Consider the following 19,251-nt stretch of genomic DNA (forward strand, 5'->3'; position numbering starts at 1 on the left):
TGGTAACCCACACAAGCACGGGGAGAACATGCAAACACCACACATAAAGGCCCCGGGTTCAAACTGCAAACCAGCCGGCCTACAGATGCAAACCTGCAACCTTCTTGCTGTGAGGCAACAACGCTAACCACCGCATATTAAAACTGCCCTGCCTCAACACACCTGATTCAAATGACCGGCTCATGCAGGGCACTGGTCTCCAGAACTATGAGTGGGAAACACGGATCTAACGCCACCTTCAGGTCAAACTTTCAGTCTGTGCAACACTTTAGTTTTGCAGGTATGTGTTCAAAAGCCAATGGTATTCCCATGATGGGTGTTACAATATACTGGTATTGACGATAACCATGATATTTAAAAAAAAATAAATACTGATGTCATGTTAAAGCACACACGAGTTTTCACTGTAAACACCTGAAATGATCACCTAGCTTGTAACTAGCTAGCTAGCTACAACCACCGTGTGGCTAATAACGTTAAATTAACGTTAAAAACATGTCAGAGGAGAAATAACAGACGAGGCGAGACACTATCATGACCTGAAAACAAGTTAGCTCGCTTGTGTTTGAGTGTTTTTGGATCCCATTAAACAGACGGTGTTGGTTAACTCCCCAGTTTGAAGGAAACGCTGACAGATGACACCAACCTGCTCACCGACCTTCTCCTCCGCCTCCTGACCTGGAGCCTCCACCACGGCACAGGGATTAGGGTGCAGTCAGTCTGTTAGCCCTGAAACGGCAAATGTTACATGAGGGTCGTAGTTGTGTTGTTGAAGCAAAGCTATCATGGCGTAGTGAAAGCAAAGCTGCCAACATTTCTCCAGTAAATAGGACGGGCCTTGGATACCACTTAGCAACTGGAGATATTTCTAGTCGCGCGCGGCTATTAGCCAGAAAGCTAACGCTATGCTAGCAAGATTCAAAGCCAATTGACAAACATTAAATGTAATGTGTCTCTATGTTGAGCAAGTCTAGCTAGCCAACCAGCCATGTCACTGGCCCCGAGTCAATCAAGATAATCAGAAAATCAAGATATTTACCAATAAATGAATGTTACAGCCTGAGGCAGCCAGTTGCATGTGGGACTTGAGATGTTTACTTATGTGTAGTTGATTTTCCCACTAGCAGTTGTAAGGATCGCCTCCAAAAGCCCAAGATCACCAGGTTATGTGAAAACTGTCCAAAGAAGTGATCAGAGAGAGTCAATGTGCTGCACAGGGTCAGGGCCTTCTACTTCCTCTGAACTGAAGGAGGCCACTCAGTGTTAAAGGTGCAAGCTAGCTGGTTATCATGTTGCAATAATTTGTGAATTGAGGCTTTGATTGCATCCCTGTTGCTATGGTGACTCATTCAATTCAAACTATGGTATAAGTCACAGTTTATCAGTGGTTAGGTGTCAGCCTGTGGTCTAACAAACCCTCTGTCCTCTGCTCCCTGCAATTGAGTTTGTTTCAGTTGACATTGTATCGATTGTATTGTATTGATTCACTATCCATCAATGTTTTTGTTCACTTTTATACAGTTATGGCTAAAGCGACAGGCTCTACCTCCCTACATTAGTATTTTGAGCACAATTCATTTGACAAAAACAGACAAAGTGCACAATAAATGAAGTAAAGATGGACTTGACTGATAGGAGCATTATTATTATTTCAAATTTTCTATAGATGTCATGCTAATATCATTAATATGAATTCGTTAGGCCACGATAACAGTGAGATTAAAATCTGAAATTGTGATGGCCTTAATTCCCATTATCCTAAGTGTTGAGGTTGGTGCCAAAAAGCAAATGTTAAACTAAGATGCTGAACAAGGTAAATATAGCAGCCCAAAATAAGCATTTGGCTGAAAGCACCACTTACTACAGCCTGACAGAGCTGCACGACTATAAATTGTCTTGCTGATTTAGCCGTCGTCGTAGACAAAAATTCCACAAATTCCACAAAAGAATCAATAATCTTATCAACCATATCAGATTTTCAGCCTCACTTTTTCTCCTGCTTTTAAAAATGTAGCTCTTTGGCCTTTTTTTTAATAAAAGCTGTTATGGCTTCACGCACACAGATGGAGTAAAAGCAGAAACATAACTGCACTGAGGGAGCACACACATGTTCGCAGACACACGCATGTTCACTGACACCACACAAGCAGTGGCTTTGAGTCCGGGTTGTCTATGCATACCTCTGTCAGTGCCAAAATGATTAAACAAATACCCCCTTTGTGCGCAGCAGTCTTGATTAAGCTGAGTTGTATGTACCTCTCTGAAAAAGAAATACAGGAAAGTGCTTTTGGTGGTGCCAAAATTCACTTGCCCTGTTAAAACATCGCTGCTGTCAAAGTTGTTTTTACTCTCTGACATGGAAACTAAATTTATCATGCCTCTCCTGAGCATTCAGGGTTTTTTTTTTTTTTTTAAACAGAATGAGTGTGATTATTTATGTAAAAAATAAACAGTGAAACTTTATCTGCATTAGTGGTCACAGAATGCTGACACCAATAAATTTCAGCAAGAGTTTTTTGTTACAGTGCCGCAATAGGAATGAAAATAGGATTGTTGTGGTTTACTTAATACACTGTAGGATCTTTAGCATGATACAAACCCAACATTAGTGTTTGGGGTCAGACAAATTGTACACCATTTAAGAAAATACAGAAAGGAAAGATTATCTTCGGTTTAGTATTATAATTTATCATTAATTATATAGTGCAATATGAAGATATGAGCATCTGATGTATCATCACTTGGTACACAGTGAGGTCCACAGCTCTAAACATCTTAATCATACAATCATGATCATACTACGTTTTAAACAGCTTTGCATGTGATTTCCTTCAATGTTTACCTTTTTGTCAGATTGATATGTCTGAATAAAAGAGCAGATTGAAGCAAAGTAGCATTTTATGATGCCTATAATCCATAGAAATCTGCAATATAAATAATTGTGCATAAGCATGTACCGTGTGTGAATGGAATAAATGAGATGAGCAACCCTGCTACCTAGTGGTGATATTCTGACTTGCAATATTTAAATGACATACATTTTGTTCTACTCTAATCTGTGGTGAAGTTTAGAACTGAAACAATTAGTCGATTAATCAATCAACAGAAAATTAAACAGCAACAATTTAGAGTATTTTTTTTAAAGCAAAAATCCAGAAATTCACTGGTTCCAGCTTCTCAAATCTGAAGATATGGTGGTTCCCTTTGTCTTCTGTGGTAGTAACCTGAATATCTTTGGCTTTTAGACTGTTGGTCAGACAAAACAAGATGTCACCCTGCTGTTTTTGGACATTTTTTTTTTTTGCTGAAGTTAGCTGAAAACTCTAACCAGGCTGAACCTTACAGGTCATACAGGCTCACACTTTGTATTGCTCAAAAGTGAGGGGGTGGGAGCTAGACCTCTGCATGTATGTATTTGTACTCTCACATTTTAAAGCTCCTACAAAACAGGAGCTGTCTGTTTGAAGCTTATTGCCCCACATCGCACTTGATCTACAGGCTTCAACATGTAGACATCCATATAAGCAGCATCTCCTCCTATTTATCACTGAAACATTCAGATAATGCTTTTCTCTAGCTTTCTGCCTCTGTTTGAGAAGGCAGGTCACTGAATAATGAATGATCTGCCTCAAGAATCCTTTTGATTTAATATTCATACAACTTTAACTCTCTATGCGGAGACATTGAATACATTATGCCCGGGCTCCTGGAGTACCTGCATTATTGAGATGAGGCTTCATTTAAAAACATTTTCTCTGCTGCTATTTAAATTTCAGCAGAGACAATTGGGCCTCATTGTACCTACCATGGCACTGTGACAGATGACACACTGTCTTAAATGTATCATTCATGAAAAATGATTGTAAGGAGAAGGTTTTACTGCTTTGCCTGTCCTCCTTGGGCTTCTTAATGGTTACATGGCAAGAGTGGGAAAAAAGTCCTTGCCTCATGGACATTGCCTTTCTTTTGAAGTGTGGCAGTTATTTTTTTACTTCTTCTTTTCAATAAGCAGATAGATACAAATTATTACAGAGTCCATCAAGGCCGAGCAGGGAGCACAACATACTGTAATGTGTGGGCGTGAGTCATGGGCTCTGCTGGAACACCAATGGACTTCTTGCACTCAAAAGATGAACAGAATAAAAATGAAATAGTGTTGGGTTGTAGATGTTTGCAAATCTCACTTTACTTGTTTGTCAGATTACAGACTGTTAGCACACGGTGTCCACCGTGTCGAGACAAAAACAAAAATTAACAATCACCATCATCCAAGCCATCAAAAAATAATAATTTACCAATTAATTTACATTCCATTAGGTCACTGAAATTTCCATCACTTATTATGTCTGAAGCTTGACCATCTTCCTAAAGTCTTCATCCTGTTATTTCCCTACAAGTCTGTCAGGAAACCCCACGTTTTTTTGGTTGCAGGAAACCAAAGTGATGGTCGTCCCTCATAGGGTCCCTATAGCTGCCAGTGCCTGTACTGCCATCCTGCAGTTTATATCACACCCTGTAACAAAAGCAAAAAGTCACACTATTCTCAGCCCTCCTACAAATCACACTGACTGCTACATTTTATTACACTCAGTGAATACACATCACCAACATTTGAAGTTGCCAGCGATCAAAAGGGCCACTACAGAATGTTATTTTGATTAAAGAGAGTGGTGTGAAATGAAATTACTACATGAAAAAAATAGAGTAAATTAAACAGCTAAAAAACAGTTTTAGTTGGATATTTCAGTCAGTGTCAGTCAGTGGATTTAGATGTTGCCAATGTAGAGCAGAGTTTGCATGCTATTGTCATTAATGCACCTTATGCAAAGCTTCCTTCCTTCATTGTAATGCGCAGCACTAGATGGCAATGTCACTGCATGAACTGCCTGAACTCTCTAGCAATGTGTAGAACTGTAAATCCATATGACGACACACGACTACAATCGACAGTGGACATTTGTCATATTTTTCATCTGTCACTAAGATCAATGTGGAGCTATTTATAGATCCACTGGTCTTTGAGATGGTCAAAATGATCAGCATAGAAGGGAGATATGTGGTAATGAGCACTCGTTCCCATTCCCATTCACGCCCTCTGTCATTCTTGTTATTGATTCCTCTTCTGAGAGCAAATGTGTGAAAAGAACAAACTCATCTGAGATTTAATTAGAGATTCTTCATACAACTGTCTGCTTTAGAATGACAGAACAGACTTTTACTTACAGCCTGCTCCTAATCCCATCCAATTTTCATTTTTATTTCCCTTTTCTACCATATGAGGACTCATTCATTGATCATTTTACAGCCCCGTATCCATCAAAAACTATACTCCATTGAGTTTTTCATTCTATATCACAACACAGGAGCAATAAAACAGACAATATGCAAAGGATACAAGGATATTGATATTAATACTATTATTATTGTGTCTCAAGAATATGAGTAGTCAGGTAAGTATAAACCAGCGCTGTATGTTTGGATGGAAGAACGATTCTCTTAATCCAGGTTTGGAGTTTAGGTTGCCATACCAACAGTGGTCACTAGTGCACAGTAGTTAAGATGATACCTGCTGGTCCTCCGCCAACATGATGCATCAGATGGTTTGTTGCACAGAGCAATCTGGTAAACCATCTGTAGAAACTGTTTGTTAAGCTTCAGACACGTTCAATAAAACCTGTCAGTTTAAGTGAGCGTTCAAGAGGGCAGGAAAACCACTGATAGGTAATGGGTTTGGGTCTTCGCAGTCTGTCCAGTGGATTCAACTTGGCTGCTTGCTGGGTGTATTTCTTCTGTGATACCATTTTACTTTAATATAACTGAAATCCTAGTACCAACATGTTACTTCTAAAAGTAATATATTATTGTAATAAAAGTAACACATTTCACCCAACACTGGGCATCATAGATGACAGATAAATGGGTCATTAGGTGCTCTGTTATTCAGCTGTAATGAATATAAACACGTTTCATTGAATCTTGGTATGAAAGTATGATTTTAGTGAGGACTAACACCCTCTATTCTTAACTTAATCCAACCGCTATGAACCGAGAGATAACAATGCAAACATCCGTGTGGAAGGATCAACCCCCCTGGTAATCTTCTAAAACGTTCAGTCTCTATATGGCTGAGTGTGTAATCTTATACATCAGACCACCAGTATGTCATCCAAATTGGCTCTCATCACCACAGCCCTTTTTCGGGGAAAACAATCCCTTGTCCCATGATGACGGCAACAGCATACACACATGCATACAACAAACTAATTAAAATCAATAATGAAAAGCTGAATAGGTGCTGTGTAATTGGATGCTGATTTCAGATTAGTTCCCCCACCATGTCCTGAAAAAGATCCTGATCAGACGGCTTTTATGGCTCCAAGCTACAAGCTGGCACCATACCCTCATGGACTGGCTGCTTGCACTGCTCATCTGCCAGTTTGTGAAACAAATCACTTGTGTTTATTGACACAGTATTGGTTTAAGATTATTTTAGGGTGCAAAGCCAAACCATCTTTACTTCCATGAAATTAACAGCTGTGGTATCACAGATGCTTATCAGCCATAGCACATAATGCAAAGGCAGAACAGTGGCAGTGAGCCGTGTGTGTGCTGATTGGCTTTGCAGAATCAAGGTAGCTATTAACTGAATAAATTAAAGGAATAGGTTGTAATGGGGCCCGGGCTCTTTGTAGGCTACTAATAGTTAGTTAGTTAGTTAGTTAGTTAGTGAACAATTAGTACTCAGGCCACACTGACCTGGCTGACATAAGTTAACTTAAGGTCAACTGCCAGATCACAGTGCTATTACTAGTTTGCATACTATTGGTAGAGGACCAAGAAGTAAAATATTTCATTGCTAATTTGTAGTAAAAGTAAAAACAGATGTCTGAACATCTCTGGCCACTGAGTGGGGTTATTAATGGATGGAAGTGCGCTGTTGTGATGTATAAGACGGGATCACAAGTATCGGTAGCTGTGAAGAATATGCATGGTCTAGTACTTCTAGCATAATTCTGATATCTCTCTTAATGATTATCAATTGTCGTAGTATATAAAGATATTAATTTGAGGCCATTACTGGGGCTGACCATAGTGCACCATGTTAACTTATTAAAAGTTGCTAATTGGCAGTGAATACTAAGTACATAAACCAAAATACTGGACACAAGTATTGGTTCTAAGTAGTCCGCAATGTACTCACTGCAGCCTCTGAGCCAAGATTCAAAATAGCTGCCCACAGATGCCATAACATTAGATATAATCAACACACGGTATTTGGTTAGTTACTCACTGTTTTATGCTCCAGATGGTTCAGGTAGTCCAAGGGTTGGTGTGTTACGCAAACAAACAGTCCCCAAAATAAACAGAAATCAAAATTAGTGGGGGAATAAACACATTCATCAAATAAAACTAACATCTAAATGGATAATTGAGGATCTAATGTGGTAATTAGAGACTGTTATACCCTGTCGTCTCCCACCATTTTCATTTCACCACACCTGCCTTGATTAAGAGGTTCCCAGGAGGAGGTTTGATGATGTGCTTGGTTTAGCACCACTAGGTGCCACCAAAACCTTTACATTCAAATAATTGAAAACAACAGGAAATAAATATGAGTGCTTGCCAGGTTTGGTTCTAACAGTGTCTGACTAGAACAAGCACTGAATGTGAAAGCGGGTGATTAATTAACTGCACTGCAGATACTTATTTGTATGGTCTGATGTAATATATGTTTGGAATATTTGTTTTTCACCAAGGTTAAATGTTGTGTTTTGTTATGTATGTGCTCAGTGTATGCATTGGCACTCAAGACTCAAAAGTCTCCAAAGTTGTTCTAACATATATATAAAATATACATATACACATGTTTGTATATACAAACAGGTACATACAAGGCACTCCCTCCTGTCACTCTGAACCTACGCCATTTGCAAGGCCTGATGAACAGTGTCTGCTTTTAACACATATATAAAAGTCGCACTTAACCATGTAGACGAACAGCCGTTCTTGGAAATGCGTATGAGCTTTGAACACTACCTGCTTTTGTACAGCTACTTAGATAAAGACTGTGAAAATGCCACACTCCTTTCTTTCACATTCTTCTGCACGCAGTTACGCCCTCAACCGTGCCTCTAAAGCATCACTTAAATTTGACAGCATTTTTATACGTCACAGGGACAGTCTGTGAACCCTGATGTTGTCACTGCCCTTTTCACACATCAAGAGGTGCAAAGATCATCCAGATAAATGTGGAAAAGGTGCCAGATAAAGACATGCTGCAGGCTATATTAAGTAGAGTTAAGGATACAGTCATCCCTGGAGTCAGTACAGCATACTTCAAAACTTCCTCAAAACATAACGTCAATTAATGTTTACGTGTGTACAGCTTTCCAATTTTGATGTTCCTACTTCTAAATTCAGAGGTCTGTATTAAATGTGACGCACATACAGACGCCTGTTTGGAGAATAAGAAACTAAACCTTCCTCATCTATGAAAAGTACATTGTAATCCGCCTCAACCCTTTTACGCTGAGGAGCATCCAAACATGAGAACACACACACATTATATTCAGGGACAGACAGTGGCCTGGTTTGCACCATAAATCCATCTGAGTAACATATTAATCCCAAATTATCTTCTCTTCAATTCAATCTTCAATCAAAAGCATAGTAGACAACAACGTCTCTGTCCTAAACAATGCTATCATGAGAACAACCTAATTTAATTTATAGCAACTTGGTGTCTTTTGCATCTTACTTTTACAAAGTAGTGATAACCGATGAATCACTTTTACAGTATTCTGCGAGAGCGTCAGGTAGCTCTGGCTTTTACAGATCCTGCCTCTGTGTGTGTGTGTATGTGTGTGTGTGTGTGTGTGTGTAAAAGCAGTGCTTTTTTTTTTTTTTTGAGGGATGAGCAAAATGTGTGATGAAATGATTGCTTGTAATCATAATGTGCATTAGCAGCCGTGTGTGTGCGCATGGTTGCAATAGTGTGTATGTAGAAGGGTGATTTGTTGATCATTTGAGCCATTATGCTAAACCCACCTTATTTTTCATACCTGTATATTAAATGTCAGATGTTGCGTCGCACAGAAACAGTACGGTAGCTGACAGAAGAGGTGAAAAACAATATGCTCAGTCTTTTAAACGTACATTTGGGACTAGAGTAGACCTGGTGTGTGAAAGGTGATTTTTTTTTTCCCTCTGGAAGTCATTTGTGCGTGCGTTTTTACCACTGACTGGACAAACATGGATGACAGATACATGTCCAAACTGTCACCCACTGTTGATTTTTGGGCAGGAATCTACCTGGTGATAATTGGTAAGTAAATTACTTGCTTATATTATAGCCACATCATGTTGACTGTCCTGGAAAGCTGAAATGTCTCCTAAGATTGTTATGTGAGCTTGCATAGATTCTGACTGCAAACATGAAGGGAAAAAAAACATAAATGACTAATGAGAAATAAGCACTTTATGAAGCCTCTTAGGGAAATTCTTGGCTTGTTTCCCCTCTATACTAGTGGTCAAAAGACACAGTCAGGGTGTCAAATCACCTGTTTCATTTTGTGCACAAAAGGCTTTCACATTTGACAGACACGAACTCAATGGTATGTGATGCTCTGAGAATGAGAATGGGTTCTTTGCACACAAGTCTCTGACTAAAAACATTTCCAAGCTAAAACATTCACAGCCCTGACATGTTCGTGTTGAAATGCAATCTGAGGAAACTCTATCAGCTAACGATGATGCTGACGACTTATGAATATTTAGTACATTAAAATTGCTGCTGCAACCTATCCTGATGCTAACTTCACTTGCCAGCTGCGGTGCAAACTACACTGCAAATCACAAGGTCATAATCTGTATTAACCCCCCCCCCCAACCCTCACTGTCACTGCAGTTCAAGATAACGTATCATTTGCCTACACTGGAGGAAACAAGTCACAAATGTTATATCATTACCTTTACTTACAGTTATTCTAATTGCAATTAGCCCTCAGGCAAATTTTCAATTGGTTGATGCCCACTGGCATAAATACTTTACATTCGTGTAAAGCTGCATGCATGTGTGGGTTGTGAATTTCAATGTAGATTTAATTTCATGTACAGTAGTCATACTAAGACATGTTATCCAGTATAAAAGACACATGCTGTGCAGATGCTGATTTAGAGAACTGAGTTATGCCACTTTTCATACAAGATACACAGGCAAGTGTAAATCTCACAATGCATGTACAGTTCCTTTTTTTAAAAATGTCAACTATGCTTGAAAATGACAAAACATGAATAAAAAAACTCTTATGTTATCAGTCAATGAACACTAGACCTTTCGTTGCTCTTTTGTGTGATCACTCTCAGATAACAGTGATGTTACATTCAATAAAACATATAATGTATTATCACAGTAGTTATTGTGATACACTTCACTAACAGTAGTCTCTCAGTACAGTAAATATAGACATAATAAAATCATGCTAGTTATTGTTCATCGTATTTTACCTTCAAGGTGACTTAACACTTCTACGTTAGTTTCTCCTGGCTGTGTGTCTGTTAGCATGAAGTGGTCATGTTTGTCCCTTTACTGTCCCAAAGGATTAGACTCAGATCAATTAAATCAATTGATGTAATTTCAAGGGTTTAAGGATCTAAAGAAGCAGACTCAAAATCCAATGAGAAGGGTTTGTTTTAAGTGCTTTGCAGTTTTTGGGTCACGTGTCCTCCACATGTCTATAAATTGTGTAAAATCATGTCTAAAACTTTGCTCAGCCACTTGTGAATAAAGACAGTTGTTGATGTTGATACATCATAGAACATGTATTCAATAGAGACAGCTCTTCCAGTTCAGTGCTAACAAAAGGGTCAATTCAGTTGTTAAGTCTTTTAAAAGTACTGCCTCCATCCCTGTTCTATAATGCTGTTCAATACTAGATAATGCTGCTTTAGCAAAGTGCGTGTGTGTGTGTGATTCAGGTGCACTTAGTACCTACTCCAAAGTAGGTATCAGTTGTTCTCGGCTGGTGATATCTGCTCATAGTCCTGCATTTACAGATGTGACATTACACATTATGACGTTATTGACTGACTTTACGTCTTGAAGTGTACGGAAGCCATTTCAATTCTGTATTCAACTGGGAGTAATAGTAACAGTTATTAAAAGAAATGTCAATGTTTCGTTGTAGACATTGTCCATTATTACTGCTGCAGATCATCTGCTGCCGCCACTTTTTACTAATGTTAGTCGTGTATTTTTGGAATTGAACTGAATCGTAAGGTCTCTTAATTAAACAGTTTGGTGTCGACCTGCTCTTTATGGAAAGCGTCTTGAGATAACACTGTTGAATGACATGGCACTATATGAATAAAGACTGATTGATTGATTGAGATTAACATTGTAACAAATGTTAATGTAAAATCACTTTATGTTAACACACTGTGAAAATGAATCATATTTCCATCGTCAGACTGATTAATTCTCCAGAGCAAGACACACACAGAGAAGTAAAGTCATGGCACAAAGCTTATGTAATTTAAGTACTGCAATTTGAAATTGTTACATTATATTCGCTGTAAATTTCTTTTTCTACTAACAATATTAGCTCATTTGCACTCACAGCACTAGTACCGTTTCCAACATGCAGCCAAGTCATAATATGTAACATTGTCTGTAAATGCAGGACCCTGAGCAGCACATCTGGTACGGACAACATCCCCACTGCACGTCTTGCTGTCCATCTCTAATGCCTTGAGACAAGCTAATTGATCCCGACCCTTCCTGCACAGTGTGTCGCAGCCATAGAGCCATAGAGAATCAGTCAGAGTTTACATAAACTGACGATTCTGTGAGATTGTTCACTGCACAATTTGTTGCATCATCCTGACATAGTGGTAGAAGCCAAATAAAGGAGTGATTTTAAAATCTTACTCCTCTCAGGTTGCCAGTTATGTTAATGGTGTGTGTAAAATGCAGGACCGCCTAGTGGTGAGATTCAGATTGCAACCAACTGAATACCCCTCACCTCACCCCTGCCTTGAATTGCTTTTAAGAACAGCAGTAATTCCAGTATTTCACTGGAATACACACAGCACACCTGTAGTTTATGCCAGTGCTGTTTTTATGAGGGTTAATGTTTTGACCAAATGTAAAAGCTGAAAATGCACAATGCTTTTTATTTGCATTGAAAATGTTTAATATTTTCAAAGTTTGATTCTGAAGTAATCCAAAAGTAATCCACAAGTATTCATATTTGATTACTTCTTTTGGTAATTCAATGGATTATGTTACTTATTACATAGATTGCAGAGTAATTTGTATTCAACTGACTACATTTCAGCAACATTCAGTATATGTTGTATGTCAAGGTAAGTGCACAAAAGAAAAATATTTTGTGGAGAGGTGATAACGGCCAGCAATGCAAGTTGCAAAAAATATTCTGCAAAACCTGCAAAGCAGAATTTCTCCTGTCCAAAGAACTAGGGGTACATAAATAGCATTCAGGGTATCCATTCAAATCCCATCATGTCTTCCCACTGTCTTTGCAGATGAATGTTTCTAGCAGTCAATAGTCAAGCTTTTCATCAATTCGTATGTCAGTGTGTTGGCTTTGGCTCATAAGATGATACATTCAGTTATTCTTCTTGAGAAATGCAGCCAATCCAGGCAGCAAACAACAGTACTGTCCTGTAAATGGATGAATGTTTTCAGATTTGATGAAAAACACATTCCGTGAGCTGCAAGAATAAAAGATTCTGTCGTCAAGGTCAAAGCATTTTTTTCTTGAACAAATTCAATAAACATCTGCTAATAGAACCATGAGCACTGATATCTCATGATATTACAACGATGCCAGAAAGTTAATGAATAAGGTATGAATGCAGATGGCTTGTGTCAAGGTTGCTGTGGGTCATAATTCCATTAGTACTACGCAAGGGCAAAACCCTCATATGCTTTTTCCCAGATTAAAATGACTATTTAAAAAATGAACACATGTCAGCACAATGTTGCAAGTTGTGTCAATCAAATATCCATAAGCTTATGTAAGACAGAGATATTATGTAAAGCGGGTTGGATGCAGAACACATAACCCAATCTCTCTAATGGAGTTGACAATAGCAGTGTTTTTGTACTTAAATGTTCAATATTTTTATATTTATGATATTTTTTTCAAATATGTAATCTGTCACATATTATTGGCTACCTGCTTTTTGATTTTTGACGTTGGTTATCTGCTTTCTGTAAATTTGAGGAACCCAATAATCAAATCAGATCTTTGCATTACACATTATGACTACAACATTACAAATTCCCGTTTTGAGTTCATATGATCCCTTATTTATCTATCTATCGTGGCATTAGTAAAAAGCAGTCTAATCATATGAACTCAGCGTCCACCCTGGTCCATAGAGAAACTAGCATTGGCTAAATCTGTAAGGCAGTTTTACTCAACAGGTAACCATTAACTGGGTTTGGGATCTGTTTTCTATATAAATAAATATGAGGCTACAGCCAGTAGCCAGTTAGCTTCGGAAAATGGTAAAACAGCTAGCCAGACTCTTACAAAGGTCACTAAATACTTCCCAGCACTTTTAAAACTCACTAATGAACACATTACATTTTTCCCCCCAAATCATATCATCAATCATCAATAAAGCTGAGCTAAGTAGGTGCTGGCTGTAGTCCTGCAGATATGAAATGCTATCAGTCTTGTGATCTATCTCTGCAATAATGTATTCATTTAATGGTGTTGTTATAATGTCAGAATTAACACTATGATCAAGAGTAGACATTGAGAAAATTGAGTATTTTTTTGTTGGTAATTTTTTTGCCGGGGCTTGAAAATTGTAGAACTGAAGTAGCTGCATAATGTACCAGTTGTGGCATGGGCCTAGCAGCGGAAACGGTAAAGAGCAGAACACACATGATCACAGACAGCTTTGAATGTGATGTGAGAACCAATCAGACTGTATGCCTGAGGGAGGAGAACACCCCACAGTGATTGAGGTCAGAAGAATGGCAACGATTGTTCACTTTACTGGATGAATGTCACGTACTGAAACAGCTGCCTAGTGCAACAGCTCTGTGAAGAACTTCATATCAGAGTACACATCACATTACACCTCAAATAGGAGAATTACAGCAGCATAAAACCACATTTTTCGTCTGTCTGCCAAGAATTAACAAGTAAGCATGTGATGATCACTCATGCCCCAATGAATCTACATCTTTGTTGTGAGAGGATGAGCACAGTATCAGAATAAGCAAATCTCTCCAGAGGGATACTGTTAATGTTTTGTTTCTCTATCCTTTTCGTATTCTTGCCTGCAGCTGTCCTGTCTATCTTGGGGAATGCAGCAGTCCTGGTCAGTGCAGCACATCGCCTCACCCTGCTTAAAGCTCCCGAGCTGCTGACACTGAACTTGGCGGTAACCGACATCGGCATGGCGCTCAGCATGTATCCTCTGTCCATTGCTTCGGCTTTTAACCATGCCTGGATTGGAGGAGACACATCTTGCCTGTACTACGGCCTGATGGGCATGATCTTCAGCATAACCAGCATCATGACACTGGCTGTGATGGGAATGGTTAGGTACCTGGTAACAGGAAGTCCACCCAAGAAAGGTAGTATTACATTACCTGTCAGATGGGTAGTTTATCAGATGGGATTCATAGGAGGTCAGAGCACTTCAGCAGTTCCTAATGAATACCACTTTCCAAAATTAAATCAGTGTTTAAATTAAGCAGTCAATCTCTTCAAATGTCATTGGGATTACCAAAAGCTTAACATCAAATGACAAAGAAAGACTTTCAATTCAATCAGATTCAGGAATATTGCCATAAACCTTTCTCAGCATCCATCTTGAACCTTACTGGTGTATTGACAATTATTCATTACTAATCATGCCTGATTGATCTTTACACCCATGATTTATTGATCTGAATCAACTGACTGACTCACACTCGAATTTTTGTTGAAATCGTTGTTACCTCGCTTTTAAGGAAGGTGCAGTCTTCTTTCATCCCTCCACTCAAAGAGCGCTTCGTTCTTGTCAGGCAGTTGGTTTTAATATGATCCCTCGCAAGCAGCACACGCAGCATGGATGAATAAAACTGGTGTCAAAGATGTGCATAGATACAGTGTTTTTGACCCAGGAGAATCACCACACAAAAACTTGTTCAGATGAGTTCAGTCAAGTCACTTTGAAAGTCTTCAAGCTTCAGTCTGTTTGTGGGCATACAGACCTTGTTAAAATGCCAGTTATGCAGCAGCCTGGAGGAGCTGTATGTGAGAACACAAATGTCCCAATCAGTCGGAGCGGACATTAAACAAGCTTTACCCTGCCTGTTCCCTTGTGCAAAGTCCATGTAATGTCCAACTGAGCTCATGTGCGAATAGACGCAATAAGTCAAATGTTTCTATCATGTGACCGAGAGAAAACAGACAATTACAAACATTTGTACTCTTTTCCTCACTGTTTTTTTGATATTGCTGACACATGCAAGTACATGGAGTATTGATATAACAGTCATCAATACAGATGAATCCGTAGCCTCGTTCTCTGTCTTCGATGTGATGTAAACAAAACAGTTCTCTTTAAAGCGCTAAGCTACATGTTAGCAGCAACCAAAATCCAAACCACAATGACATGTACATAATTCATTCATAAATTGTTACAAGTGCGGTTAATACACAGATAGGAGTCTTGTTTTGGGTGTCATTAATAGGGTTTTACAAAATATTGAACTCAGTACCGTGAAGGAACTACATAAGCTGTATTGCAAAAAAAAAAGTGTCTATGTAAATTACAATAGTGCCATATAGCTGGCATACTGAACTGGATTTGCTGAATGTGTTTGTGTGCAGGTATCAAGTTCCAGAGGAGAACCATCAGTATCTTGATCAGTGGGATCTGGCTGTATGCCAGCCTGTGGGCCTTGTTTCCTCTGCTGGGCTGGGGCAGCTACGGGCCAGAGCCGTTTGGCCTTGCCTGCTCAATTGACTGGACCGGCTACGGGGAGTCCCTGAACCACTCCACCTTCATCATGACTCTGTCCGTACTCTGCACATTCCTCCCCTGCCTGGTCATCCTCTTTACTTACTTTGGTATTGCTTGGAAGCTGCACAGGGCCTATCAGTCTATCCAGAGCAATGATTTTCAATATGGCAATGTGGAGAAGAAAATCACTCTTGTAAGTATGATCAATGACGTATTGACTCCCTCCAGATGTCTTTCACTGATTGGAATATTAACTCGTATACACCAGGGGTTCTCAATGTTTTGATGACGGAGTTTAGTGAGCCAGCATGAGACTGAAGGCCGCACAGGACAAATGCACACATAAAACGAAAAACAATAATTTATTAATTAAAAACTAATATGTCAATGATCTTCCCCAGCAGCAACACACAGGATGTGATTCCCACACTCACAAGGCGCCACTAGTTGCCATGCAACCAGTAGCTTTCTACAAGTTGTCATCCTTGACCAGACACTGCTGGGGGGCAGTATGATGCAGTGGCTGAATGGCTGCTGAAAGTCAAAGTACTGAAATAGGCCGCATTTCATGTCACACTCAACACAAAAATTCTTTGAGAATCACTGTTATACGCACACTCTAAGCACCAAATAACAGAGGAATAAAAGGAAGTCTTTCAATTTTTTTTTTTTTTTAGATATACATGTATAAACTGTATATTTATTCTATAAACTAGAACTACACATTCCTACAGGCATGTAAATTCATTTCCTCTATCACTCAAAACTCAGCAGTAGCCGTTTATGCCGTGTTTATGTGGAGGCATATTTTAACAATAGTGTTTACAAACCTGAATCTGTACACATCACCTCACCCAAGGTGGAATCATTTGTCATTAACTGTGGCGACTTTCAGGTTATACATAACATCGATCTAGCTAGTGCACAGTGGACCATCATCTTGCCTCCTGATTCCCCCTCATCCACTCACTTGAAGCAGCTTTTGAAACACAACCAAAAAAATTAGTTTTAAATCAAAGCTGTGCATCGGAGGCCCCTTTGGAGAGGGCACTCAAAAGATGCTGCTGGCATTATATTTTGTTTTCCTCCATGCCACTTAAGACAAGAGCCGCTTAAAGAGCCCCTCGACTCTGTGTAGATTCGGGTGGAGGAATCGTGGATGGGAGGCCAGCACCTGTTTCTGTGCTGCTGTGCACCAACATGTGCTAGTCCATTACAAGCCAAGAATGAAGGGGATTTGATAAAGAGTGATCTCTGAGGATTGCAGACAACTTGCAGAATAACTTGTGCGTGCGTCTATGCATATTCATGACTGTGTCTCTGCAGTTCTTAAGTCTTATTTTCAAATTTTTTTTAAACTAACTACATGGACCTTTTTTGTAAACCGATTCTAAATGCAGGATTAAAGCCGCCTACTTATGAAATCAATAATAAACATCGATTTAAAAAATGTTCTGTTAACAAAAGAAGCCAAAGGTTGTAAGTCTTTTGGTATTGATTGTATGTAATGTATATTGATGGTCTATCTATAGCCAGGCAGCAGGAGATGTGATGTGTGAATTTTGAGGAGGGAAAAAAGGGGGAATGACAAAGATCTGAAGGGAACGTTTTTCCCTCATCTGTGCACAAGATTGTGTGCATGAGGTCAGCAAATGGTCACCACTTACAATTAAAACGGAAAAAATGGATTTCTGATTTGTTTGTGTAGCACCAAATGCTTGCAGACTTGTTTTTGTATGTATGCATGTTTTTACATGTAACATGCATTTTCACTTTGTTTTCCTACATGAATGCATTTTCCTACTTATCAAATAGGCTCCACTTCATTATGAATCCATCAGCTAGAGCTGGATGCAACATGTTCCATTGATCAGAGATATGGATTCATCAGTCCTGTCTGAAAGTCCGGAGGTCCACCGTTTAACTTACAGAAAATATTAATATAGAAATCTATTTCGCTCTATCGCCTTTTTCCCCCCCAGACCACTTAAGATTAATTGAATCTATTACATGTTCAGTGAATTTGCTGTTTCTCTCTTATCTTAGGACACAGCAGACAGTACTGTGTTTGTTTTTCTTAAGTGGCTAACCGCTTACACTGTTGTTGTTTTTGTTGTGATGATACAATGATCTCCTCTGATATGTCTGACCATCACTTGTGCTGTAAGGCTTAGTTGTTACCACCGATTAACATACTGTAGAGGTTTTGATTACCACTCACCATAAAACCCTTTCCAGCAGTCTGATATTGTGCTGATGCTGTTTTGTAACTTTAGTTCAATAGTTTAAAGGAATCATTTGGTGATAGGCCCTTCTGCTTTCTTGCCAATTCCCTTCTCTTTCTAATCTTCGTGCTAAGCTAAGTTAGCTGCTGCTGGTGGAAGCGTCATATTCAGCATACAGAGACGATGAGAGTGGTATTGGTCTTCTAATCCAAGTCTCAGCAAGAAAGTGAGAAAATGTACACCAAAATGTCAAAATTCTCAGTAATTTCTCAAAACAGCAGGTGGGTGGTCTGTCTTTTCACTCTTTCTCCCCTCCTCTCCCTCTCCTCTCTTACCAACCCCTCTCGATGAACTCAGATCTTCCATGCACCCCTCTATTTTATTCTCTTTTTTCTCATCCCCTGCTCTTTTCTATTTCAGATGGCTGTGATGATTAGTTCAGGTTTCCTCATTGCGTGGGCCCCCTACGTGGCTGTCAGCTTCTGGAGCATGCTTCACTCCCAGGAGCAGAGCTCCATCACTCCATTCCTCACTCTGTTACCATGCCTCTTCGCTAAGAGCTCCACCGTATACAACCCTTTCATATATTTCATCTTCCAGCGTACGTCCTGGCACGAGCTCCTGCGCCTCCGGAGACTGATGCTCTGTTGCTCTCATCAGGCCAGATCACCTGCTGAAGGAGGGAAACTCGGGGGCAAAATGGTCAAAAGGTCTGACTGCACAATTTTTGAGGATTGCACTGATGAAACCCACGTTGGTCTGAGGTGAGCTGCTGGCAGACAGTCCAGGAGTGAGATGATGTCTTTGGGCTAATACTGCATCTGATGAAGTGCACATTCTTAACTGACCCCTTTAACTGACCGGATTGAATGGATCAAATTCTAATGGTGACTTATTTCGCAGGGATTGTCACTCAAAAATGTATCTGCTGATTTACAGGCGTTTTTTCCACAATGTGAGTCTCTGGATAACAGTCTTTTTGGGCCCAATGGCATCACGTGATGATGCCAGATGCCACTGTTGTATT

The 19,251-nt window shown here is 39.4% G+C and overlaps 1 protein-coding gene across 1 annotated transcript; it reads left to right on the forward strand.

The window, feature by feature from the left end:
* Window positions 1-9,252: 9,252 nt before the first annotated feature.
* On the forward strand, window positions 9,253-18,992 carry opn8a (opsin 8, group member a). The gene is made up of 4 exons (XM_070849868.1): window positions 9,253-9,325; window positions 14,330-14,623; window positions 15,867-16,192; window positions 18,645-18,992. The coding sequence occupies exons 1-4, from the start codon at window positions 9,253-9,255 to the stop codon at window positions 18,990-18,992; spliced, it is 1,041 nt and encodes a 346-aa protein (XP_070705969.1).
* Window positions 18,993-19,251: the final 259 nt, after the last annotated feature.

This window comes from Pempheris klunzingeri, chromosome 18, assembly GCF_042242105.1.
Source record: "Pempheris klunzingeri isolate RE-2024b chromosome 18, fPemKlu1.hap1, whole genome shotgun sequence".
In the NCBI taxonomy this organism is placed as follows: domain Eukaryota; kingdom Metazoa; phylum Chordata; class Actinopteri; order Acropomatiformes; family Pempheridae; genus Pempheris; species Pempheris klunzingeri.